This window comes from Saccoglossus kowalevskii, chromosome 10 (genome assembly GCF_978046115.1).
Source record: "Saccoglossus kowalevskii chromosome 10, keSacKowa6.1, whole genome shotgun sequence".
NCBI lineage: Eukaryota > Metazoa > Hemichordata > Enteropneusta > Harrimaniidae > Saccoglossus > Saccoglossus kowalevskii.
In genome coordinates, this window is record NC_140650.1 from 8,777,693 (window position 1) to 8,802,109 (window position 24,417).

A 24,417-nucleotide genomic window follows, 5' to 3' on the forward strand; every position below is an offset into this window, starting at 1 on the left:
GGACTAAAACAGTAGACATAAGCTGATTAGGTACAAAACCATGGATCAAAATTGCAGAAAAACAAAGGGATAGCAAAACATATCAGTAGTAAAATCAGAAGTGGGAATTTCAATATTAAAATCCGCACCTGTCTTAGTAAGTATAGATTTGTAATGAGGTTGCCACATATCTGACACAGCGATGTCACCAGTACAACCACCGACAGCAATAGGTGGTGTCGATTTTGTTTTTCGTAAGGAAATTCTATTCCCATAATCGACAGGGTCATTTTTAAGACTCTCCGCCAAAGCATTGGCTCTAAGCTCATTTTCCGTTGTTTTACATCTGACAAGTTGCCTTTTAAATTGGGCTCTAGACTTACGCATATTTTCAAAAAATAAGCCCGACTTAGGGGATCCTTGTTCCTTCCAAATTAGAAAATCAGAACGTGCTTTCGCATGGTAATCTTTCACAATGGTATTCCAACCTGGGACGGCCAGGTGGTTGGGTTTCTTTGTGTGCGGAATACTCTTATTGGCAGCAGCCCGTAAAGCAGAAGTTATATTACAATAAAAGTTATCTATGCTGTCTTATATATAAACTGAAAATCTATCTGTCTTCTTAGGTGAAAAGTCTTCCTCGACTCCATTATTAGTAATAGCACATAACATTGGTCTCTTAATTTGATCTAAATTCGTTTGCCTGTTGTCTTGATACTTTAAAGGGTTTGTTTAGGGAGTCTTTTAGCTACGGCAATGAAAAGGTAACTGAAATATACCTGTACTTGCTAAGTATATTCAGTCTCTTATCTTATTTATTATTTCAGATATGGCTGATTTTTGAATATTAAATAGTGTCTTCAGATTCACTTGTTTTACATGTTCAACACAATGTTTGTCTCCAGTCTCAATTTACGGACTTTTTCCCCGCTTAATCTACTCTTAAAAAATATGAGGTGACTTGGTGGGCCACTGGAGGATCTGCTGTGGACGGTGTCTTTTCTGCTACAACAACTCAGCTGATGAAACTTACTACGATCATTAGATTTTTCCGTGTGTTTCACTTCAGTTCTTTGTATATAATTTACTTTACACTAGTAATTGTTAATTACACACCATTCATTTAGTGTGTACATAGAAGAAAATGTTTGCAATGTGCAAACAACACTATAATAAACAAACGACATTTCTTCTACCCTATTACTCACATAACCCAAGATGAAAATACATATCTCTTACTTGAGTCACTTGAGACTTCGATTAGTTTAAGTTTATGATAGTATGGGATGTGGTGTTGTACTGTAATGACAGTATTTCACAAAATGGTCTTCTTAATTTCAGGATCAAAATGTATGTAAATATCACATAATGTTTGAACACGTTAAAATATACTCGAATATTTAGCGATAATTATGATTATTTTATTATTTTAGGTAAACATGCAAATTATGAGTGGACAATTGTTAATATTTTCATATTTTTTTATTTGAAAAAATTATGAGAAACTTAAAAAATAAGACAATCAAAGAAATGGGAAATAGTTTTATAATATGGGATTATGATTTGTGCTAATATTAATAATTATTTAATATATTATCATCTTGGGTGTTAATAAATTGCATTTGTTAGTAACATGTGTATTGAGTATACTATCCAACTATTTCTAGCTATCGAAACCAGCTTATTATAAAACAGAATTATGATTACCAACCTTCTATATAAACATGCTTATATATTAGTATGAGAGAGAATGTCCACACGACAACAAGACTCAGCGATTATGTTGATTGTCCAGTGTAACTGATATGTCTGTGAATTCACAGGCACGTACACGGCGACGCGCACACTACTGCGACTCTAATTAGCATAGTTTGACTTTAGCACACACGGCTAATATGAACGACATCATTATACGTAGAACAAGTGATACGGAGTAAAAATAATAGATAGAGTACATGGATAAGTAGCCATTGACAGTCTAGGGGTATCATCGACATTTTTCTGGTATTCACTAAAGCTATGTAGAAATCAGGGGCCATAGTAAAATATTAGTAAAAGTAGACTGTGTGTTATCAGGAGACGGTTGCTTTGGACATCTACATGCTATGATGTGTTCGAAACCTTAGGCTTATATCTACGCATTTTAGGTGTAATAATTTAACTGTTAAATTGTTGACATAACACATAGAACAACAGTTGTATATAGTAAATGTTCACCAAAATAGTGAAATGTAATTATATAATATAATATTAACTAATTAACTAATTGTGAAACTGACTGTAAATATAATTAGTGTTGATTGCAATGAAGAGTTCCATATGATCACGTACAGTACCATTCAGTAACGTTTTGGTGGCTCATCTAATACATTACCAATCGGTTTGAATAATGATGCGACAAAAGTTGAGGCTAGAGCCTGAAAGGCAGCCAAATTCAAGCTTGTAATAAGCATATAAATTGTGAACATGAATGTGAATGACCTATAATGACCTTAAACTGTTTTAATCGTATTTCCCAACAGTAACCAATGGAATCATATATTATTCTCACAATGCGAACAAATTTTACTTAGAATTTATTCGCTTTGAGCAATTTGTAATATAAAGGAAGTGACTACAAACGATCTAACAATCAATCGTTGTCTTCATATTGAATTGCACCAATGATAAAATGATATTGACTAAAAAGAGTTTTTATTATGTAAATGGAAGACATATAGGTTTGGGAATACCAACGATAATATGACAAATGCTACATTTGTTTCTCAAATAAATAGAAGCCTCCCTCTGATCGATTGGCGACATACAGTATACGTGTCTCGCATACATACGAACAATTTTTGTCAAAGACACATGATATGCTATATGACATGCTATATTGAGTTCGTTATGTAAAATGTCCAATGAAAGTATCATATTTACTTATAGTTTCGAGACACGACATGCCTTTTGTCGGGTACTGATATATTATACCGTATATATGACAAAACGCCATCGTCCTCGCATCGTGTTCTGAGGATCACTCAGTCGAAGTTCATTTACAAGGCAAAATTTCAAAACAAAATATTATATTTTCATATTTACCTGAAATTTCAGGCAGCATGTACAATAGAAACGGGTGTGGCAGTTTGCGGCGTGTGAAAGTCGCGTACAATATGTACTGACAAGCGGGTCAGTAAGTTGACAAAAAAATCATTTTCTGGCCTGGGGATCACTTTTTTCAGTATTGTTTTGCTAACTTTCTTATCATATGGGTATTTAGCTTTTAATGTGGGAAGGCTGAGTCCAAAGAGTTACAATGCCGAGTAGCTGCGGAGTTTATCATTGAATTTAGCGAAATGAACAGTGTAGCATAGTGATAATCGATCATCATTACTAAGACGTGTCTCCAGTTAAAAAGGCCCTAATCAGATTACTACTTTTTAGCGATCAATATAACTGAGTTTTTAGAAGCAATGCAAGATTGCTAAATGATTTTTTTTTCAAGAACAACAGGACATTCAGGCATATTACTTTTTAAAAAAAATACCGATATGACTTTCCGAGCGAAACAAATTTTTGTATTTCCACTCTTAATAATGTGTTATACACATTAGATAGTGGTCAATTTTGATGACGTAATGATATCTTAACGGCATATTCACTTCTGAAAATTAGGCATTTTGGCATTGAGATATAACAAAGAAATTCAAGTTTAAATTGCATTAGATAATCGGTCCACTTTGTTCACGCGATATGTGAGATCTCGCACTGAACGGGAAATCCGCTATTTATTTACATACGTTCTAAATGCTATGCAGACAATGTCAAGTTTCCTTTTACTCATCTATACATACGTTCTGAATGTCATCTGTTCGGTCATAAGGTCGCGGGTAATAGTACACGATCAATGCTAAACTGGTTTGATTAATGTCAATATCAACTTGTATTTTTAATACTGCAGTGGATTATGTGATGATGCACTCTGACCTGATCAGGTTTTGAAAATGTATTCCAGGGATTAAATATAAGTGAATTGAACGATTATACTAGCTACCGACTCATCCCTCAAACATCAACTGACCTCACACAGACAAGCAATTTCATTTTTTTCAATTATAAGTCTTAATGCCTAGGGTTGTCTGATCTCGTGCAGTATCTTAATTATGTTTCTTGAACCAGTATCATTCGCGCTACAATCATTCGATCATGGCGATGATGAGATGGTTATACCATATCATCTTCAGCTACGGATATCAAAATTTCAGTATTATATATACACTATAGCTAATATGTAAATAAGCTCATATTACTATCAAAAGAAAATTATACTGAAAAATAAAAGAAATATAGAGAACATACATACATAAGTAACCGCTGACAGTCTTGGAGTTTGAATGACATGTTGTTTATTTCAATATTTACTACAACAACGTCGTATATTTTTGGGCTTAGAATGTATTAAGGTCAAGTTATACAATACGCCGTATAATTCCGATATGAAAATCGTGTAAGACAAGTAATGTTAACTGTCATGTAAATCTCGAACGCGACAGGTCACTGTTACTTGGTTCAATAAACCTGTATATGCATATTTTATAACAAAAAAAAGGTATTGATTATTTTGCAAACGACATACGCTACTGGATGTAACGCGCAATAGCTAACATGGATAGAGTTATTTATTTATTTATTTATTTATTTATTTATTTATTTATTTATTTATTTATTTATTTATTTATTTATTTATTTGTGTCATAATTAATTAAGTCAAATGTATTATATTCACCATATTTACAAAGATATCAAACAAACAAATTACGATAATGAAAAAACCCATAAATCCATACTGCTCCACGAACATTATTTTTGTGATTTATTTTTATTTTAAATCGTGGTGTGTTTTGTGGGTGATTATAGATGGTGTGTTACGGCTGTCTTGAATTATCAATAGCATTGTGGACTTCACGTGGTCGAACGGGGTCTTATGCTGTCACCAGGTTATGACATGATATATGGGATTATTATAAAGACAACGCAGAATATGCGACAAATTAAGTTACGCGTATTCACAACACCACATCGATTGGCCGAAACTCACATTCACGACAGCCGCCGTACGCGCCTTCATTGAAATCTCTTTGATCAGCGGCAATAGGAATTCAGCTCAAAGAATATTCCTGAAGATAGCACGCCTGGGATGATTTTCACCCGGCAGCTCTTACTTTGGGTGTTATTATTTAGAAATCTTTTTCTGATTGTGAATATATTCTCCGAGATGCATTATTAATGGAAGCCTACAAACAAGGCGCTGATCCAAGGTGTAAAGGTCGTCGCTGCCGTGTGTATGTCGCCATGTTAGTCACAAAATACTTTAATAAACACGTTATGACGACGGTATGACTGGATCTATAAGTAAATACAGTAGTCATGTGTTATACTACGTGACTACGAAGACTCAACAAATAGAATATTAAGTACATAGCAATTTGAAGAATATTAATAATTGTAATTACGTAATATTGACATATATATGATCTGTATATACATAAAATAAAAATGGCGGTTGCATCAATACGTTCACACCAATCGCCAATGCGCCTCCTAGAGAAGACCATGTTAGATCAACTCACAACAGTGTCGTGTGATGGCGCCATTCAGTGTAACCCTTTCCCGTAAGAACAAGGACATTTCAGCTACTTCTTTTACAAGGGTATTCTTGTATAATTATATGTTGTAAAACGTAACGTGACACATAACTAATTATCAAATAATTGGGAACAATTATTCGCTTTAAAATGAAAGACGTTCAATCGAAACAAGGGCTATCACATACAATTACAAACGCATATTATTTTTTATTTGATACAGTGTGCCTTACAAATACTGCTTCAATTGCGTTATACTGTATGTATATTATTTAAAACACCACGAGAAAGTGGTGGTTATCGAATATAACAAAAGCACAAGTGCCATTTGAAAGACCAAAAGTGTGGCGATTATCCGATAGCACTTTCGGGTGGTAAGTCTTAACTTTACTCCACAAAAAAACACAAGAAAATCGAAAGATTCAGCAAACGGCTGCCTTGTAAGTGCATAACCCTGAACGTGTGCTAATTTACATAAACACGAAATATATATTGTCATTTGTTCATAAATAATTCAATGCAAGAAACTAGACATTGAAATTACAATTCTAATGCCTGACGCAAAAATCATGCTCCGCCTGCCGTGTTTAATGTTGTGGGTTCGAACCCTTTTGTTGGTCAATGTGTTTTTTTCAATGATTAAAAAAAGAACTGTCAACTCCAGACATAGTACTTTGACTAAATCTGCTTACCTGCAGCCATGGTCTGATTTATAAAATATGTTACAGTTATGTAGCTATAGAACAATGTCAGTTTGTACAATTTCAGATTGACGAGCTGCGTGAATTCTTGGTCAGTCTACTGAATGAGCTTAGTGGGTAGATTGTAGTTGAAATAAACAAGACGTTGATTATGAAATGTACATGAATCAGTTGCTATTTCTGAAATGTATTACATTTATGAGGGTCGGCAAGAGCTATTTTTGTAAACTGTAATCAAATTTGTTATCATTTATGGTTGTTGTTACTTTTGTGGGTGATAACACGTGTCACGTTTACCGCGTTCATCTGCTCTTCGGGTTTTTGTATATCTACACAAAAGGCAGAACCCTTCAGTGCTCCAAATAATGCCAAATCAACTGATTTTATCATTTTTCACAATGAACACAATAATCAGTGCATATATTACAAAGTGAGAATGCAATTTCAATTCATTAATTTAATTTAACAATCGCATTCAAGTCGTCGAGCCCTCGTGCTCTGATGGTGGCAAAATTAGAAGTGTTGTAACATTTTTGTTTTTTTTGTTTTTTCGCAGGAGTCGCGGCCATAATTTTGGAAATGTTCTAAAATGCCCGATTGCATTGCAATCGAACTCCTCTAACTCACCTCAGAAAAGATCCATTTCTATAACAAGTGTTCAATTTGACGGTAACTGTTATGTGCCTTGAAACAGTCGGAGTTGATTACTTGGCCCTAGTTGACGGGCTCACACCTCAAACTACGTCGAGGGCTCAATTAATAACGTCGAACTAACGACACAACCCAAAACAGAAGCAAACAAGATGCATGTTGCTTAAAATTTATTTATTGAACTACGACATTAATCTAATTTAAAGACTTTCCTGAAACCTATGTTACCACGTAATCTTAAACCAGTTCCACAGTGAAGGCATAAATCAATACAAGAATAACAATAATGCTAATTTCTAGTCAATATTGACACACTAATATCATTTGTTACTATATATTAATAAGATTCATATGGAGTTGGTGATTTGTATTACGTAACACGAAAACATCCGTTTAAATAACGACAATATGGTGCTATACGTCACGCACGTTGTCACCATGTAACAATAACCCACCAACCCTCGAAAATAAAAATATTGTACAATAAATAAATACATTAATCGTTTGTTTTAAAACGCCGCGGTCGTGACGCTGTGTGTGTGTTTATGTGTGTGTGTGTGTGTGTGTGTGTGTGTGTGTATGTGTGTGTGTGTGTCGTAATTTCGTGTAAATAAACATTTCCGTTGTATACAATCCCTGGACTGGTATCGAACACGACGCAGTGGGGCTTCAATCATACCAACCATGTCAATACATGCGCTATGCATATTGAGTACGACCATGTGTGCGTACCACATGGATTCATAACAACATAATATTCTGCTTCCTACGTGCTTAAAGGAGTCGACTCCCTGGGACTGACTGGGTGGCGCTTACAATAGACACACTTTTTGAGTCCTCTGATTTAAATGTAGGTCTGCGTGAGTAACTGCATAGCCGACAAAAGATTGCATTTATAGATGAATGGTTAGTGCATTTAAAACGAGGAAAACTATAAGTATGGGTGAGTATGAGTGAGCGAAGTTGTCTTGATGCAAAACAATGTCTTTCCTGTCAGCACGCTCACTTCCCAACAATTCGCTGCCAATTATTTACACCTAAGATTCTGCTAAATCTATCAAGTCAATAAAATCTAAATTCTTACGCACAATGACTCGATTTGGGGAGTATAAATAAAAACAAATGTCACGATGTGATAATGTTTGTATTTTGGTTGGATAAGTTATCATATAGTTACTGTACTCCGAGAAATAGTTGAGATATTTCCTACTCTTCACAGATATTTGGAGATGCCCATATGCATTCAATTATTGTCAAATTTGAAGATTAAATTGTCATTTTTTTATTAAAACTGCGAACGCCACCTGGGGAACATGACCACGTGCCTGACAATTTCATAGTAATTGGAACATAGGATCGACGAGTAGATAAACCAACAAGTACAGGTGATTATAGAACTCGGAGCAGAGCGCCGCCAACCGGTAACTAAAGATGAGCTTGTAGTTCTTTCGGTATCCCGGGCATTTGCTTCAAAAGGTACGAAGCTACTCTGCCCGCTGCCAACCTTTCCTTCCAGACAAAAATCGACCAGTTTGATCTACCACAACCAATAAACGCTGATGACCCTACCAAAATAAAACACAGAATGAATATAACTATCGGGGGTGTTATTGAAAGAAAACATGTCCATCCTCTTTTCCTTCTATCACACTCTTTTTTAAGTTCCAGCTGGCTCTCTTCCTCAAATTCTCTTACCCTCTATGTCATTCTACCTCCCATTATACACCACTCTCTTCCTCGATCTATTCCATCCCTTCCTATTCTATCTCATCCATTCAATCCCATTCTTCCTCGTTCAATCCTATCCAATCGACCTCCCGTTCTATCACACCCCCGTTCCATCCAAACCCATTCCATTCTATCACACTTACCCGTTCTGTACCATCCTCCTCTCGTTCTATCCCACTTCCCCTATTTTATGCTACCCTTCTCATTCTATCTCCCCTACCATCGTTCTATTTTACCCTCTCCCGTCCTTTCCCAACCTCTTATACTCACTTGCGCATATCTCCTGTTCTAAGAGAGAAAGGAAATACATGTCTTCTTTAAATAACTCTAATTCTGGGTGTTTTTCTGCTGATATATCGGCTGATGTGTAAATGTTTCTTCTTGGTATTTTGGCAGCGAGATGATCCACAATTTCCTATCAATAAATTTAAAATATTCTCACAGTCAGACAAATTAATGAATCAAATTTAAAGCACATTGCCCTCAACCTTCCAAGTTAATACGAAAATAGTAAGGCGAGGAAAACACATGGCAATATTGCACGTGCTAATTCATAGTGATATATATGAGTAAAGCCACATTTTCACGCTGGTTGAGTTCACATAAATGCTAATGTGTGCTTGCCTATTACTAATCAAATGCATTCGTTAAGCAATTATTCGTTCATCAATAATCAATACAATTTCATTAGCAGTAACTTTGAAGTTCGCACACATGCTCAAAGAATGGGCCACGTTACTATTTTTGTCTAAATTAAATATGGCCGCCGCCGAATTACCGGCGCTGATGTAATGCGTGCCAGATCGCCAGTGACCTCGAAACCGTTTGATAACAAATCAAATAAATTAATATGATGGGCATGGACATGGATTCCACTCATCTAAAGGAAAACAAGACTTTCAGAATGAGAAAATAACCTTGTCCAATTTATCAATCAAAACTTGTTACACTAAACGCATGTCAAGTACACAATATTGTACACTGTTGTATGGTACAGACAAAATGCTTTTGCAATGCTTTTTATGTCGACGTTTATTTTATGAATCAAGCTGTTGCATTAATGCTATTGTTCAATGCAATCCATTTATTCATTTTTCTACGTGCCACGCCACCGATACCTGGGATAATAGCTAATGACAGGTTGTGAATTTCTATATAATCCCTCGACATTTTCTCTACTTCAACGTCAGTAAACACGTAATATCGCCAGAATTTATATCAATCCGAGACGTAGACGAGTTACACTTGGATATACCATGTGACATCAGATGTCAGTACAGCGAGAGTATCGTACGACTTGTAGATGAGATCCCGATGTCAGCGGATACTCTCTGATTGCATATTAAAATGCATATTCCCGATCCACCCGTTCGCAGTATGAGAACGGAATTTGGTAGTGATTGGTTGCAATGAAAAATTGCTTAAAGATATTTGGAATTCCAAATTTCCATTAAGTTTTGATGTGGATACCCAGCGAAAAACTGCAAAAACACGGTACGTAAGATGTATAATATGAGGTTATTACGAGGATACCTCAAAGTATGCACGAAGACAGTACAGCTGGAGTATTGACCGACGCGCAGCCGAAATCCAAAATGTTTAGAATCAGCGAACTCCTTTACCCCGCAAAATACCGCAAAATTAAGGCACACTGAAACTTATGGCGTTACGGTGACAGATGTATAATAATAATAATAATAATAATAATAATAATAATAATAATAATAATAATAATAATAATAATAATAATAATAATAATAATAATGCCCAAGGGTGTTTTTCTTTAGTAATATTGTTTAATGTATCATGAATACTAGTATATAATTGTTTATGTTCAAATATTCACACTAAAGAAAGGTTCACATTTGAAATAACCCGGAATAATCGTCGCACGATTTACACAGATTTGTCAGCAGACAGTTTTTTTTCAAAAACGAAATAGCCTAAAATAAAAATGCTACAGTAAAACATGGCAAAATTCTGCAATAGTCATATCACTCACTAAGGAGCCACGTTCACATACCAATACTACACCGTAACAACTATCAATGTGAAACACTACACTAAACGCTACAATAAAAGTCCATTGGATGACACGATCAAAAGCTTTCTATACATCCATGAAGCACAGCTTGACATGAGTGTTCAATTATTCCATACATACAAACAATCTAATTGAGTGCAGGTGATGTCAATTAGTATGACGATTAACGGATTGTTATACAGCAACTCTACCTTAAGACAAGTACTAGTAATACTATAAATTGATTGAACGTGCCCGTGGCCTGTGGTGTTACCTTAAAGCTATAATATGATAACTCGACTGACAAGTGGCCATGGAATGCAGCGCTACCCTATGACCATCTTCGCTAGCCAAGGTCTAAGTTTATTTGGCCAAGCCTCTAAACAGACCTTGGCAGAACGATCATCAAATATGCGTATTCTAACATCGCCCCCAGTACATGTAGTCAGTTGCGGCTAATCATTGACCAATCAGTTTGCGTGTTACAAATCCTCTTTGGCGTTTTATTTTAAACAAAATGGCGGCGCCCATGAATCGTGATATTTGTGATGATAAAATTGCGAAAGTATTCGGTGTTGGTGCCCTAAAGCCTCATCAGGTACAGACAATCGACGCAGTTTTGTGTGGGAAAGATGTCTTCATAGCGACAAACACAGGAAGTGGAATTTTGTTTTTTTTAATTTGGAACGTCCAAGCTGATTGGGCGCCTTGTTTCGAAGCGCGCCCAATCAGATCTCACTGCTTAAGATACGCAATTAGCTTATGCGATCCCGCATGGTATCGGTATCGTGTAGAGACCTATAGGTCGAAGACGCGGGACCGTGCGATTCGGACTATGACCAAATTCCCCATTGTACTGCTGCTACGAGTCAGGCTGCATCACCATCATAACACTAAATATCTCATAATACGATTGCTACGTGTTCAATACCTGCAGCACCATCATAACACTAAATATCTCGTAACACGATTGCTACGTGTCCAATGCATACAGCACCATCATAACACTAAATATCTCATAACACGATTGCTACGTGTCCAATGCCTACAGCACCATCATAACACTAAATATCTCATAACACGATTGGTACGTGTCCAATGCCTGCAGCACCATCATAACACTAAATATCCCATAACATAATTGCTATGTGTCCAATGCCTGCAGCACCATCATAACACTAAATATCCCATAACACGATTGCTACGTGACCAATGCCTGCAGCACCATCATAACACTAAATATCCCATAACACGATTGCTACGTGTTTAATGCCTGCAGCACCATCATAACACTAAATATCCATGACACGATTGCTACGTCTCCAATGCCTGCAGCACCATCATAACACTAAATATCTCATAACACGATTGCTACGTGACCAATGCCTGCAGCACCATCATAACACTAAATATCCCATAACACGATTGCTACGTGACCAATGCCTGCAGCACCATCATAACACTAAATATCCCATAACACGATTGCTACGTGTTTAATGCCTGCAGCACCATCATAACACTAAATATCCATGACACGATTGCTACGTCTCCAATGCCTGCAGCACCATCATAACACTAAATATCTCATAACACGATTGCTACGTGTCCAATGCCCACAGCGCCATCATACACTAAATATCCCATAACACGATTGCTACGCGTCCAATGCCTGAAGCATCATCATAACACTAAATATCCCATAACACGATTGCTACGTGTCCAATGCCTGCAGCACCATCATAACACCAAATATCCCATAACACTATTGATACGTGTCCTCTGAGGCTAAATTAACCAAAACTCGATTGATACGCGTTCAAAGAAGGCAGCGCTAAACATGTTATCCCCTGACTCAGCTGTCAGACTATCAGATATATATATTCCATGACTCAAATGAGAAGTGTCTTGGGGAAACAGTGCTACCCTAACTTGAAGGTTGCATTTACGTATATCCCATATTTCATTAGTTAAGTTAAATAAATTCAAGTGAAACACAACTCTATTTAGCGTTGCAATTTCATTTAGTTTAATTAAACAACAATTAAATTGTACTGAATTTTAAGTTAATGGCTCACAGGAAACACATGGCTTAAATTTCAATGGATCCTCGTCGGATGTCAGCACACATGGTGTGAAATCAGCTTAACCTTATCTGTTACCTATATTCAGTAGCTTTATGAGCGACACGACGTCAAACACTCTAGCTGCATAGCAAGTGAAATAAAATAATATCGCAGACTAATTACAATGAGGACGTGGCAAGTCGATCGTTACGTGATAAATCTCCGATAGTGCAGATGCATCAACAGAAAATTGGACCAATGAATCGCACTCAAGCTTCATGTTAGTTTGTTTTCGTTTTCTTTCCCACAATTGTATTTCAGATTATAGATATGTATAAAATAGAGAACCAGTACGTATATGGTACTACTTTAAATTCACTTTTTAATATTATTTTAATTTACATTTCCTGAAGTGGAGAATGGTAGAAAAGAAAATTGTTGATTTGTGAATAACATTATACTTCATTTATGAGAGAAGCTCATATTTACATTCCACATATTGTGTATTGTCATTCACATTCATAAATCTATAATAAAAAAATAGAAGTGTTCTCAATGTGTTCATCGAGTACGGCTCGGACAAACAAATGTGAAAGATATTAGTGGGCTGCTCAGGGTCGTCGCTCACGTGCTAAAAGCTTACAGCGCCATAATAACTAACATGTTGATTGCAAGTGCCCAGGAAATACATCGCCAGCCTAAAGATAAATACCCCGTACCTAGACTGTCTCGTGTCCTTAGTGTCCATATTTTTTTTTAAAAAACAGCAATATTGGAATACGAATATAGCTATTACTTACGTAAGACCATAGCGGATGTGCTACGTAAAGGCAATCAAGGCGAAACTTTTGCATGTAGTCCACTACAATGACTGTAACAATATCGGCGACGTACGATATGGTGGGAATTAGTGCTTCACACTCCGATCCCCGTACATCAAGAAAAAAGTGACATCTGCAAACAATAAAAATAACGAAATGAAATCATATGCATACGCCTTAGTCACGTGTATACACTGGTAATATGGATGAAGCAAGATATTATGTTAGCGACAGAAACACGTGACAAGATGAAATGTTTATCTTTAAAATCGATAAATTGGCAACTCATGATTTGGTCGTGAACACATTGTTTCGTAACTTCGAATATTCGAAATAAATTACTAACACATAGAATGTGCTTATTATAGACCACATGCATTCAGTGCATAAACCTACCACGTTTATAAGCCCAATCCCTCTTACAATGATGGCCTTATCCCAATTATTAATGACAAAATATATTAAATAAAATTGATGTACTCGGATACCGGAACTGGGTAGACATACGGAATATAATGCAAGTCAAGCAGATCTGTTCAAGGTGTCGAATAGTCGTCATGGTAACCATAGTGAATATTACTGTTAATTATTACGCTCACATTCGGTGTTTTAGTGTTCTCAATAGACGTTTTGCACAATCTCGCGAATGTCCCGGATGTGTCATTTGCATATTGCTGCGCATGCGCATATACACTTCAGGTTAGATTTGCAAAAGGTATATTGTTATTGCGTGTTGCAGACAGACTGGTTAATCTAAAAGGGGTAATGAAACATCTCAGACCAGTTGTGTACAGAATGTATACTCTCAATTATTTATTGGCGTGGGAGACAGTTCTACGTATTTCGTACTGGTTGCCTATAGCAATAACATTGTAGCCCTATTTACATGTCTCATTTCTGCTATATGTTTGCAACATCAGCGCGAGTTGTGAAGAAGACCTAAGAGCAAAGAACTGTTTCTTGGTGTGTTTAATTAATGTTTTCGGTGTCACCATTTGTCGAAGGCCAATTTATGAAGGTTGGGAAAACCTAGCTCGACCGTGCTCCCTGTTTTTAAAAACGTGTCCCTTTACCTCGACCGGAAGCGATGAAGAAGACTTTTACTCAGCATATATGTGTCTATAGAAAGAGTTTGTTTTGGAAATAGACAGAGTACGCATAGACAGATAACTAAAAGTAATTCCATTAAACAAATATCTTGATATTTTTCTTGATAATTTTAAAAATCTTCTGAGAATGAAGCCCCTTCCTACTAGAGGGCGCAATTCAAATCGAATCTTGAGTGCATTATGACTACGTATAACAAAAAATGTGATTGACGAGTTAAGATGAAAACACATATTATTGGTAAAAAATATTAGGAATTTAATGTTCGGACATTTTGTAAGATCGCGTACTTATTGCATTAAAATGATATTTACCCAGCACACATTTTCATCATATGCAGATTGTAAAATCTCACAATAAATATTTCTGAATTTATGATTGATTGTGATTATGAGTATGCGCACTTTGCTTATAGAATAGTCACGGTTGTTTTATAGTGTTCATCAACTATTGAACATGATTTGCCAATGCTAGGGTTCGAACTTGTACTTCCAGCGTGAGATATACAGCTTTTAACCTCTGTGTTATTGCAGATTGCTCGAATTGGTTATATTATGTATGTGTGAAGTAAAAACGAATTTACGATCGGAAAATTCAGTTTATTTGTTTATGATAAATGAAATTCTATAATTTGTTGATTCTGTCAGTAAAACTGTTTAATTGATTGGTGCAACTCACGATGGTGTCACAATACTATTAGTGGATTGGTCAAATAGAATTCTAACCGCCATTTTGATTTATGATAATATATTTATAAAACGCCCCGAAGTTTCAACCGTTCACTGTGTGCTATAAATCTGTGACCTTGTGCACAAATTTATTGTATTATGTTTATATGTCATAAAACTAGATTAACACTTTTATTAAATTGGATTTATTGGGTTTTAATGTTTATAGTCACTTTCCAACAAAGGATTTATGTTAACACAGTATTGTAGTCTATTTGTTTTAATATACCTAATTGCAGAAAGCTGCCACAAAATGACGTCAACAGAGAATATCTCATTAGTGACTATATAATATTTAATAGGCACCCGAAAGTGGGTGATTTGACTATCAAATTCACTTGAATGTAAAAATACAAAAATCAGTTCTAGACACATGGAGACAACAGGGGGCGCTGTACAGTTTCAAAATGTTTGGTGGCTCACACAGGTATTCTACTTGTATAAAAAGCTAAACAAAGTTGTTAAATCTACTGACCAGTTTAGCATTATAGAAAACGTATACAGTCTTCTAATTACCTCAATAGACAGGCTGCAAATCCAGGCCGAAAATATGTGATTGTCGTGTTTTATGATCAATGCTTTCAATTAATCATTGTACGTTCAAATAATATTCATGTGATATTCCTGCGTAATATCGTCATTGACGCTATTAGCATATTTGGTACGCATTGCGCATGCTTGAACTCGTTGTCACAGTATTGCAATACGCATGCGTGACTGTTATAGTCAGGTCAGTGGCATACGTATTTTCGGGAACGATTCATTGAACTTCATGAATCCTCTCCAATGCTCCCACTCGTACCAAAATCTGGCAGCAACTGTCATGTAATACTATTTCAATATTTACCAAGATGCTGTTGTCTTTACTATCAGAAATATGTTGTTACAGTGTTTTATATCCATTTTTTTATTCCACTGACAGTTTTACATATATATTCCATGATTACTATCGTTTCTCTTTTCTCCCTCAACACCAGGCCACAATCTCCCCTATATTTAAAAGCAACGGGTATTAAAGGGGAGTGGTCGTCGCGCAGCACGTGTTCGAATTTCATATAATCAAACAATGTATTTTTACACGCGTTGTATACGTCGCTATGAGTCCCATATCGAACAGGACGCGGCGTAACGACCACCGACCTTTAAACAATCCATGTCTACTTCAGTGAAATTTCTTCCCCAATTTCTAGTTCTGGTTCTCACATCTCTGGATTTAACACAGTTTACCGTAATGAATCCCTTTATATATTATTTTTCCACTTTTGCCCACCGAATCACTCTTTGAGTTTGAGCGTGCACGCAGCATCGCACGTGATCCAGAGTGCGTTCTGTCATACTCAAATATTTTAATATCTCACAATGATTTGATTGACGCAAAAATAAGACCACCAATATTTTTTCAGATCTGCCTAATACAACATGAAAAGACAAAATAACAAATAAGCATGTTGACCTAGTTGCACCAGGTGTTGCCCACGTTTGCAATTCGTGTCATAATTTTGTGCCATATGAAAGAGAATGCACTTACCCTTCTCCGGTTTTATTCCTGAAATGCAGAGCCAAGTAAGGCCTACCCTCGCAGATGTCCGCTCTCGCGACGTCCGTCATCTGTTTAACCCAAGTTGATCTCACTAGGTGTTCGTCGATGATTTTTTGGTAGGCTTGATACTGTGGTACATCAGCTCTGAACCGGTGAGGATCGTAGAATCCGACGCACCTAAGTTCCTGGTTGTACTTCACCAGTTGTCTCCAGCTATGCTGGCCTGTTTTAGCGAGGTCCTCCAGTCGCGGAATTTCTATACCTAAGTTTTCCCGGTGAAGGTCCGTAGTGTATCTCCAGTAAGTGGTATTCCAGAATAACATGTGTTCGATAACGGGGCAGTCTTCTAAATACTCCTCTACCGTAGCCACGGGTACGATCCTCGATAATTTTTCGATATCGAACGTGTCTTTGAAATGTCTTAGAGTCTCCGCTGAGTAGCCCTCTCGGCTATGACCCCCATGGTCGTAAAATGGCGTTAAGACCACTGTTCGATTCAGGTACATAGCCAGCATTACGACAGTCTTAAACGACTGGAATTCGACGTTGTTTCCTCCGCCCCATATTTTTAAAACCGGCAATAAATAACGCCTCTGTGAGTGTGGACGAGTGGATAAATTTGGTGCTTCTGTGGTCGTTTCTTGAAACCGGCGCTCGAGCTGCGCGTATTCGAAGGGGTCCTTTTCTACGAGTCCTTCATACTGCAACAATAAAAGTACTTAGAAGTTTGTAATCGTATGAATTTATAGCCTATATTATGCATACAGATATAACTGTATTTATTTATTTAAATTGGTTTCAATTTACTTAAAATTGGTTTAATTAAAGACAATATCTAGCATTATAATACCATGAACAAACAAACAAGACATTCACTGCCAAGTCAGCTTGCTACACACATTGAGCCATATGCTACATACAACCTCCCAAAATAACTTAAAGAACCAAACCTTCACCGCTCTGTATACATGTATATACAGTAGTGGGGGGAATGCGTCCACATATATTCTACATTAAAAAATATTCGCATTATAGCGTTCAGAATACAAAAAAGCAGAGCATCGTGGATATTCTCTAGTTAATTGCGTATAAACTAAAAAAAAATACGAGTGGCTAAGCCACTTTAAAATCGCCTTCCACCATTCATAACACGCATAATGCTGATTAAGTATTTCAATGCAAAATTTGTGTGAATTTGAAGACTGACTTTTAGTTTTTAGTCACTATTAAAATGAAATTTTTGTTTATGTTTGAGAATTTTAACATACAAACATGATTTTTTTTTTTTGGAGTAAAGATGTGCACTGGTCGAAGGTTCAACAGTGAATGGCTTGTTTGTTTTGTATGTTCACGGTATTATAATGCTGGACATTGCCTTTAATAATGGGTTCTCTGCAACAGCCTCGTTTCCATGTTCTCCGGAAGTTGTGAAAATCATATGATGGCGCTCGACAATGAGGAGAGAGTTAATATATCACTGTTATATGTCTTTCCGCATAAAGTACTATTTGTTTTATTTTACATTAATTTCTATGTCAATTTTAGATTTTAAAAACATTCTATGAGACTGTGTGAGGTTTTTCAATTAATAATTCTTCGTATTTTGTTCGGATTAGGTGCAGAGAATTATTTTGTGGAAGGGTACAACAGTTGGTGGATGACTCCGCACTTCTAAAAATGTCATGAGGTAGTTGTGAAGAAACCATTGACCATACAATCAGCGGTTAAAGATTCAATATGGACGAAACATATATTTTATAATATTTTTTTTGATACTTCATATTTTAGACTAAAACGGATTCCGATTTACCATAATCTAAAAATGCTGCGTCTGCAGGACACATAAAAGTACTCGTTACATGAAAGCTCAAATCCACTAATACGAATACTCGGATGCGTACTATAGGAACAGCGTTCTCTGTTCGATGATAAATCATAGCCTGAAGTATTTAAAAATAAAAGTATCAAACAATAATACTACAAATTACATATTCTCATTCATATTCCATCTTTAATAATGAATTACTGGAAAAGTGTATTGAACTATTACGCTGATGGTTGGGCAGTGGTGACGTTAACTGTCACTCGACCTAAAAGTTGTGGCGGCCATGTTGCATGGTCACATGACACCAGCGGGTGGCGCTGATTATTCACGGTTCAGGAGGCCAACATAATTGAAACAAATGCGCATATGTTACACGTGCACCAGACGGATTGGAAGGCAGCACTGCACAATAGAAATCCACCAACTCAATAGTATCAATCTCAAATCACGCTGACACCATGAGAGTGTTTTTGGGTCGATATGTTATAATACTTCGACTACAAGGATATTGTAATTGCAATGGCGAGGGGGTGGGGGGGCTCACACTAGTAAACAGTACTATAACTATTGCATTTGAAAATTGGAGTGCTAAGAAAATAATCGATTTAATGTCAATGTTTCCGTATTTTGGAAGGTGGTTCTTTCGTCGAAGAGAAGGAGAGTATCCCCCCCCCCGCTGCCACACGCTGCCACACCAGTTTAAATTGCGTGTACGCTATGTGAAAGTATTTAGTTTAGTCGCCGTATATGAAGAGAATTGAGTATATCAAGCACCGTTGAAAACATCGGAAGCTTTAAACAGTTAAAATGAGCGTTATATATATATATATATATGATGAAGATTACAAAACATGTGACTGAAATACCTCTTCGAAGTCGGTGTCATCATCATCGTCAAATTCTTCAAATCGCTGATAGGGGCGATTGAGGACGGAATCTGAATACTTCCTGTACGAGTCGCCTCGGATATCCAACATGTACGAAAAATACACAATGAGTGCCGGGGTAGTGAGAAACAAGATGGCCAAGCAGGCCTTCAGTTTGCTGATAATAACCATTTTACGAAGATAAATACACAAAATAGCGAAATAAATTCTTCTAAGTGTTGGCAACTAGTTGTTGCGAGAATACTGCTTGCTGGTAAACTTTAGTCTACCCATACCGTGGTCAAATACAGACGAAAATAATGGAAAACACTGAAGCCATGACGACAACTGTCCGTGTGGATACGTAGCTCGGCTTACACTGGTTTCTGCATGGTTAATAAATACTATGTCGGGCTACAGAGCACGTAAACGCATCTGTTACACACTCTCGTGTACGCGTTGTTTGCATTGTATATATGCTTCTGTAAATGCGCCTGCGTGGTGCTTGGATTTTGTGTGATTTATATAAAATACGATACAATACAAAGCGGTGTGTATGGAATGTTTTCCCCGTACATACACAATTATTCTATGGCAAGTTATATATATGGATATTGACCTTAGAACGCCATAGCCAACCTATGTCACTTTTATATAGCCAGCATATTTTTTTTTTCAAAAAACGGCTAAAGACCTTTATCCAATTATGTTGCTCTGAGCGGGGACTAATAGGCGTACAAATAGGTAAAGTCAATCAGGACAAATACGTAATAAAACTAAAATTTAAATCTGTGGAAATTCAAACAAACTAGATGTAATTAAGAATTAATTCGTACGCTATCACGAGTGAGCGAGTCGGCTCATCGCAATTGCGTCATAGACGTGCTTAAATCAATTATTTAAAATAAAATATTGTTGCTATATCATATAAGGCTATACAGTATTTAAATATGGATTGCGTTGCTTTTCTGACACCTATTGCGCTGTATACAAAAGGCCGGCGAATGGATGTCCAAGGTAGATTTTCATGAACACAAAATTGATGTTATTACATTTAAATTCGCTTGTGAATTCGGATTCAGAAAAATACATTTTTAAAACTAGAATCGAATTTTATTTCAAAAATATGGATTTTGAAATTAGTCATAGAAACAAATACAAAATAAAACCGTTTTAAATTAAAAAGTAACGTAAAGGAACACAGGTTTTAAAATAATATCTAATTAGAAAAATCCAGGTTACGAGGACTTTTGCGTTCACACCTCGTTTACGCAATTTATAATTATATTTGAAGATTTTTTCATCGGAATCGCAACAGACTGCAAGCAAGTCTAGGACCAAACCTTGTCCCGCCCCCTTCGAGGTGTGACACTGGTGGGTCGGGCCTCTCAGTTTTTTATATAGTGAAACGCTTAGGCGGTTAGTAGAACTACAGAGCTATTTATCTGAATGTATCAGCACATAGTGTGAATTGCATTGTGCAATTACAACGAATACATGCATACTGGGAAATCAGCCAGAGTTGACAAATAAGTACAAACACCTACAACACACTCTCATGAGAGGCAAACGTCTAGTTTGTAGACAGGTGTGCACAATGACAAATAGTCAGTTATGTATTGATTTTCCAAGCTGACTGGGAAACGGCCTTTAGACAGCCAGGGAGGAACCAATAAAAGTTACCGAATGAGTAAAAGTGTGTTGTATCTTGACAGAATTATACTCTATCTTGCGCATTGTTATCTACTTGGAAGGTTTGCATGTGCTCGGTGATTTCTATGTGCTTTCTTCACTCTTACTTCATTTATTTTCAAATTCGATTAATAACGAAAAATCTATGAATATTCCTGTTTCCACACAATGATGAATTCATGGGTAGTTCAACCATGCAGAGCTCAGAATTGAAAAAAATACACTAGAAAGTACATATGGTTCTAATGCACCACGGTTACTTTTTAGTAACCGTGAATGCACTTATAAACATGGTTTCAGGAAAGGTTGTTTCAAGAGCTTGCAGAGAACATTTCTAGAAAGAGGTTGTATTAGTTAACAAATTGATTATTTCCACTCTAAACCAAGTGTAATTCAGACGTTCAATTTCATCCAGAATGGTTTCATCAACACAAAAAACAAAAACGAACAAAGACTACATTTTGTTGTCATCCAGTCTAATGTTGTGGATTGTGACAACACAAATATGAACTTTGCGACCATCAGACCATCCAGCCTTACGAGTCGCGTGAGTTGCGCCCTCCGCGGTGCTCCAAGCCCAACAAACAGCACATGATGTCTGATTGATCGCGAGTTCCAATACTGTTTTCACGGGCGTAGTTGTGCTGCTCGTCGACTGCAAAAACGACATGTTTTTTCAGTAAGGTGACTCTTCTCGCTGCAGTCGCGTGTCGTCATCACCTGCAAACACACGTTGTTTACTTCCGTTATCTAATTCGCTCTCAAGTTTTAAGTGGTATTTGCTTATCAAGTACTTTAATTCCATGATTGAGAGTGTAACCATGGCCACCAAAATGAATATTCATTGAAACTCGTTGCAAGAAGGCGTGAACTTTGCGAATTCGCAGTATTAATCTAGCCGACGAGACATACACTATTCAGGCGTTGGTGAGGTCTGATGCCGTTCGGCCGGTGAGGGCGTTACTATGCCTACATGTCAGGCCACAGATCATCTAAATCCAGGAATGAAAGTTGATAAGCAGACGCTACACGTCAATCAACCAATTCTCTTCTCCCAGTTGTAAACTATTGTACAGAGAGAAAAATATATCACGAGTTACAGTCCTTCAAAGCACAACAGGCGAAATCCGTGAAAAATACTGTAAAAGGATTAATTATTCAGTGGGTTTTAATTTTGCTTATTTCGCTGACTTGAAATGCGCTAAATTAAAACCCAGTGAATATGTAAAATTGAGCATAGAACACATTATCTAAATGATAAAACCGTGAATTTAAAATCCACTGAATATGCCTGAAATGGTAAATCAGCGGAACTTAGGCTCATTTTACAGTAGTATGCAACATTCTTAACAAAAACAACAATGAAGATGGCAGCACTGTCATATGAATAATGAGGGAAACCTGGCAAACATATAAACAGGCAGTGTGTACGCTATGTGCGTACAAAGTATGGACAGTGTTACATAATGTGTGATAGTTATGACCGGGCCCAAAGATAACAGATCGTCGACATCAAACAGTTGGGAAATCATGTGAGTATATTTGGCTCACGGAATCTAGGGAAGATTACAATAATCATTATATTTTATTGCAAATGAGACAAATCAAATTCAGTTTACCTGATTACCCAGCTGCAACTAACGAACTAATGATCAGATCGTAGTTAACAGCAAATAAATGCTCACGCAATATTCGTGGAATTTGCACAGGAACTATCAATAAATGAACTTGGGTACTTAGTGTTCATGTCTAGATACGAAACAAGATTCTGTGGAATTGTAGCAGGTACCCTTGATGAGTGATCATGATTTTTTACTAGAACACATCGGCAAATTCAGTATATGGTGGCACGATTATGGATTCGTCTACACTAAGCTGGAGATGGTATTTATCAAATAAAATGTCACTTGATCTTTAATCCGACAAGAGCAGCACATTATCGCAGTTTCAGAGTTTATCTTTAGAAGTAGATTCTAAGCAATGGGGTCGGAGACTGCAATGTGTAAAGCTAACTCCTATTTTAAGCAAGAAATCTGTCGCCACTGAATCCATGTCAGAATAGAAAATGGGTGAATGTGTGACTGTTGTGAGAAAAAATTAAACAATGTTCATGGGGAAGCTATCTAGATCTAGAAGCAGACAATGTTGATACGAATATGTATGATATTTTCAGCTAGTCGGACATTTTCTTATCATTTTAACGAAAAAACAATGAAAAAATGTGAATAGATTTACTAATGATTATCTGATTTGCCTGTATACTGTGCATCAAATTATAGAATATATAAACATAAAGTTAATATAATGCTATTATAATATAATCGAATGGCAATAAGTGCTTAATTATTTGATTCGCCCATTTACTGCAACCTAACTTCGAAAGTTGTTTTTTGCAAAGTTTTTATTCTGTATCTCAGTATTTCATATAGAAAATAAGCTGATATGGCAATATGTTATGACTAGAGTTGAAATTCACCTTGATCGCTGCATCTATTGATGATACCGGGAAACAATAGCCTAACAATTCAAACATCTACCAAGAAAATTCGAACCCTACAACGACCAACATTTTCATCACTGGGAATTCCCATCTGTTGCAATTTGTTATAAAAGGAATGTACCTTGTAATGTAAAAAACATACACATGGCCTCGCAAAAAAATTATCTGACCAAATTGTTTGTTTTTCAGAAATGAGGCGATTTTTAAGCTAATACATTTGAAGGGCACACAGATAACATCAACCCGTCGAAAGAGGGCGCTGTGTAATTGCAATATGTACTAGTACTAGTAAGTAAAAAAAATAGCAGCTCGCACATTTTTTGCTGGTGCGCACAAAATATGACTTGTTTGGGCCCAAGCGTAGATTATTGAACACAAGTTTCATAGGAAAGAAACAAGTTCGTGAACACAAAAATCAACTACAACCAAAATCCATGGACAATACAAAACACGATTACACATCGACATAGAGGTATACAGCCAAAAGGTGAACGTGTCGGGCGTTATGAAACAAGTGAACACATTATGCTTCACAAAAGATTTCATGGTACCTCACTAATACAACG

At 36.5% G+C, this 24,417-nt stretch overlaps 1 protein-coding gene across 1 annotated transcript; it reads right to left on the reverse strand.

Annotated features, from left to right (window-relative positions):
* Positions 1-8,240: 8,240 nt before the first annotated feature.
* On the reverse strand, positions 8,241-20,033 carry LOC100374251 (uncharacterized). The gene is made up of 5 exons (XM_006824823.3): positions 19,660-20,033; positions 16,957-17,669; positions 13,573-13,726; positions 8,957-9,101; positions 8,241-8,523 (listed from the first exon to the last, which is right to left on the reverse strand). Exons 1-5 carry the CDS (start codon positions 19,849-19,851, stop codon positions 8,384-8,386), a joined length of 1,344 nt encoding a protein of 447 aa, XP_006824886.3. The 5' UTR covers positions 19,852-20,033; the 3' UTR covers positions 8,241-8,383.
* Positions 20,034-24,417: the final 4,384 nt, after the last annotated feature.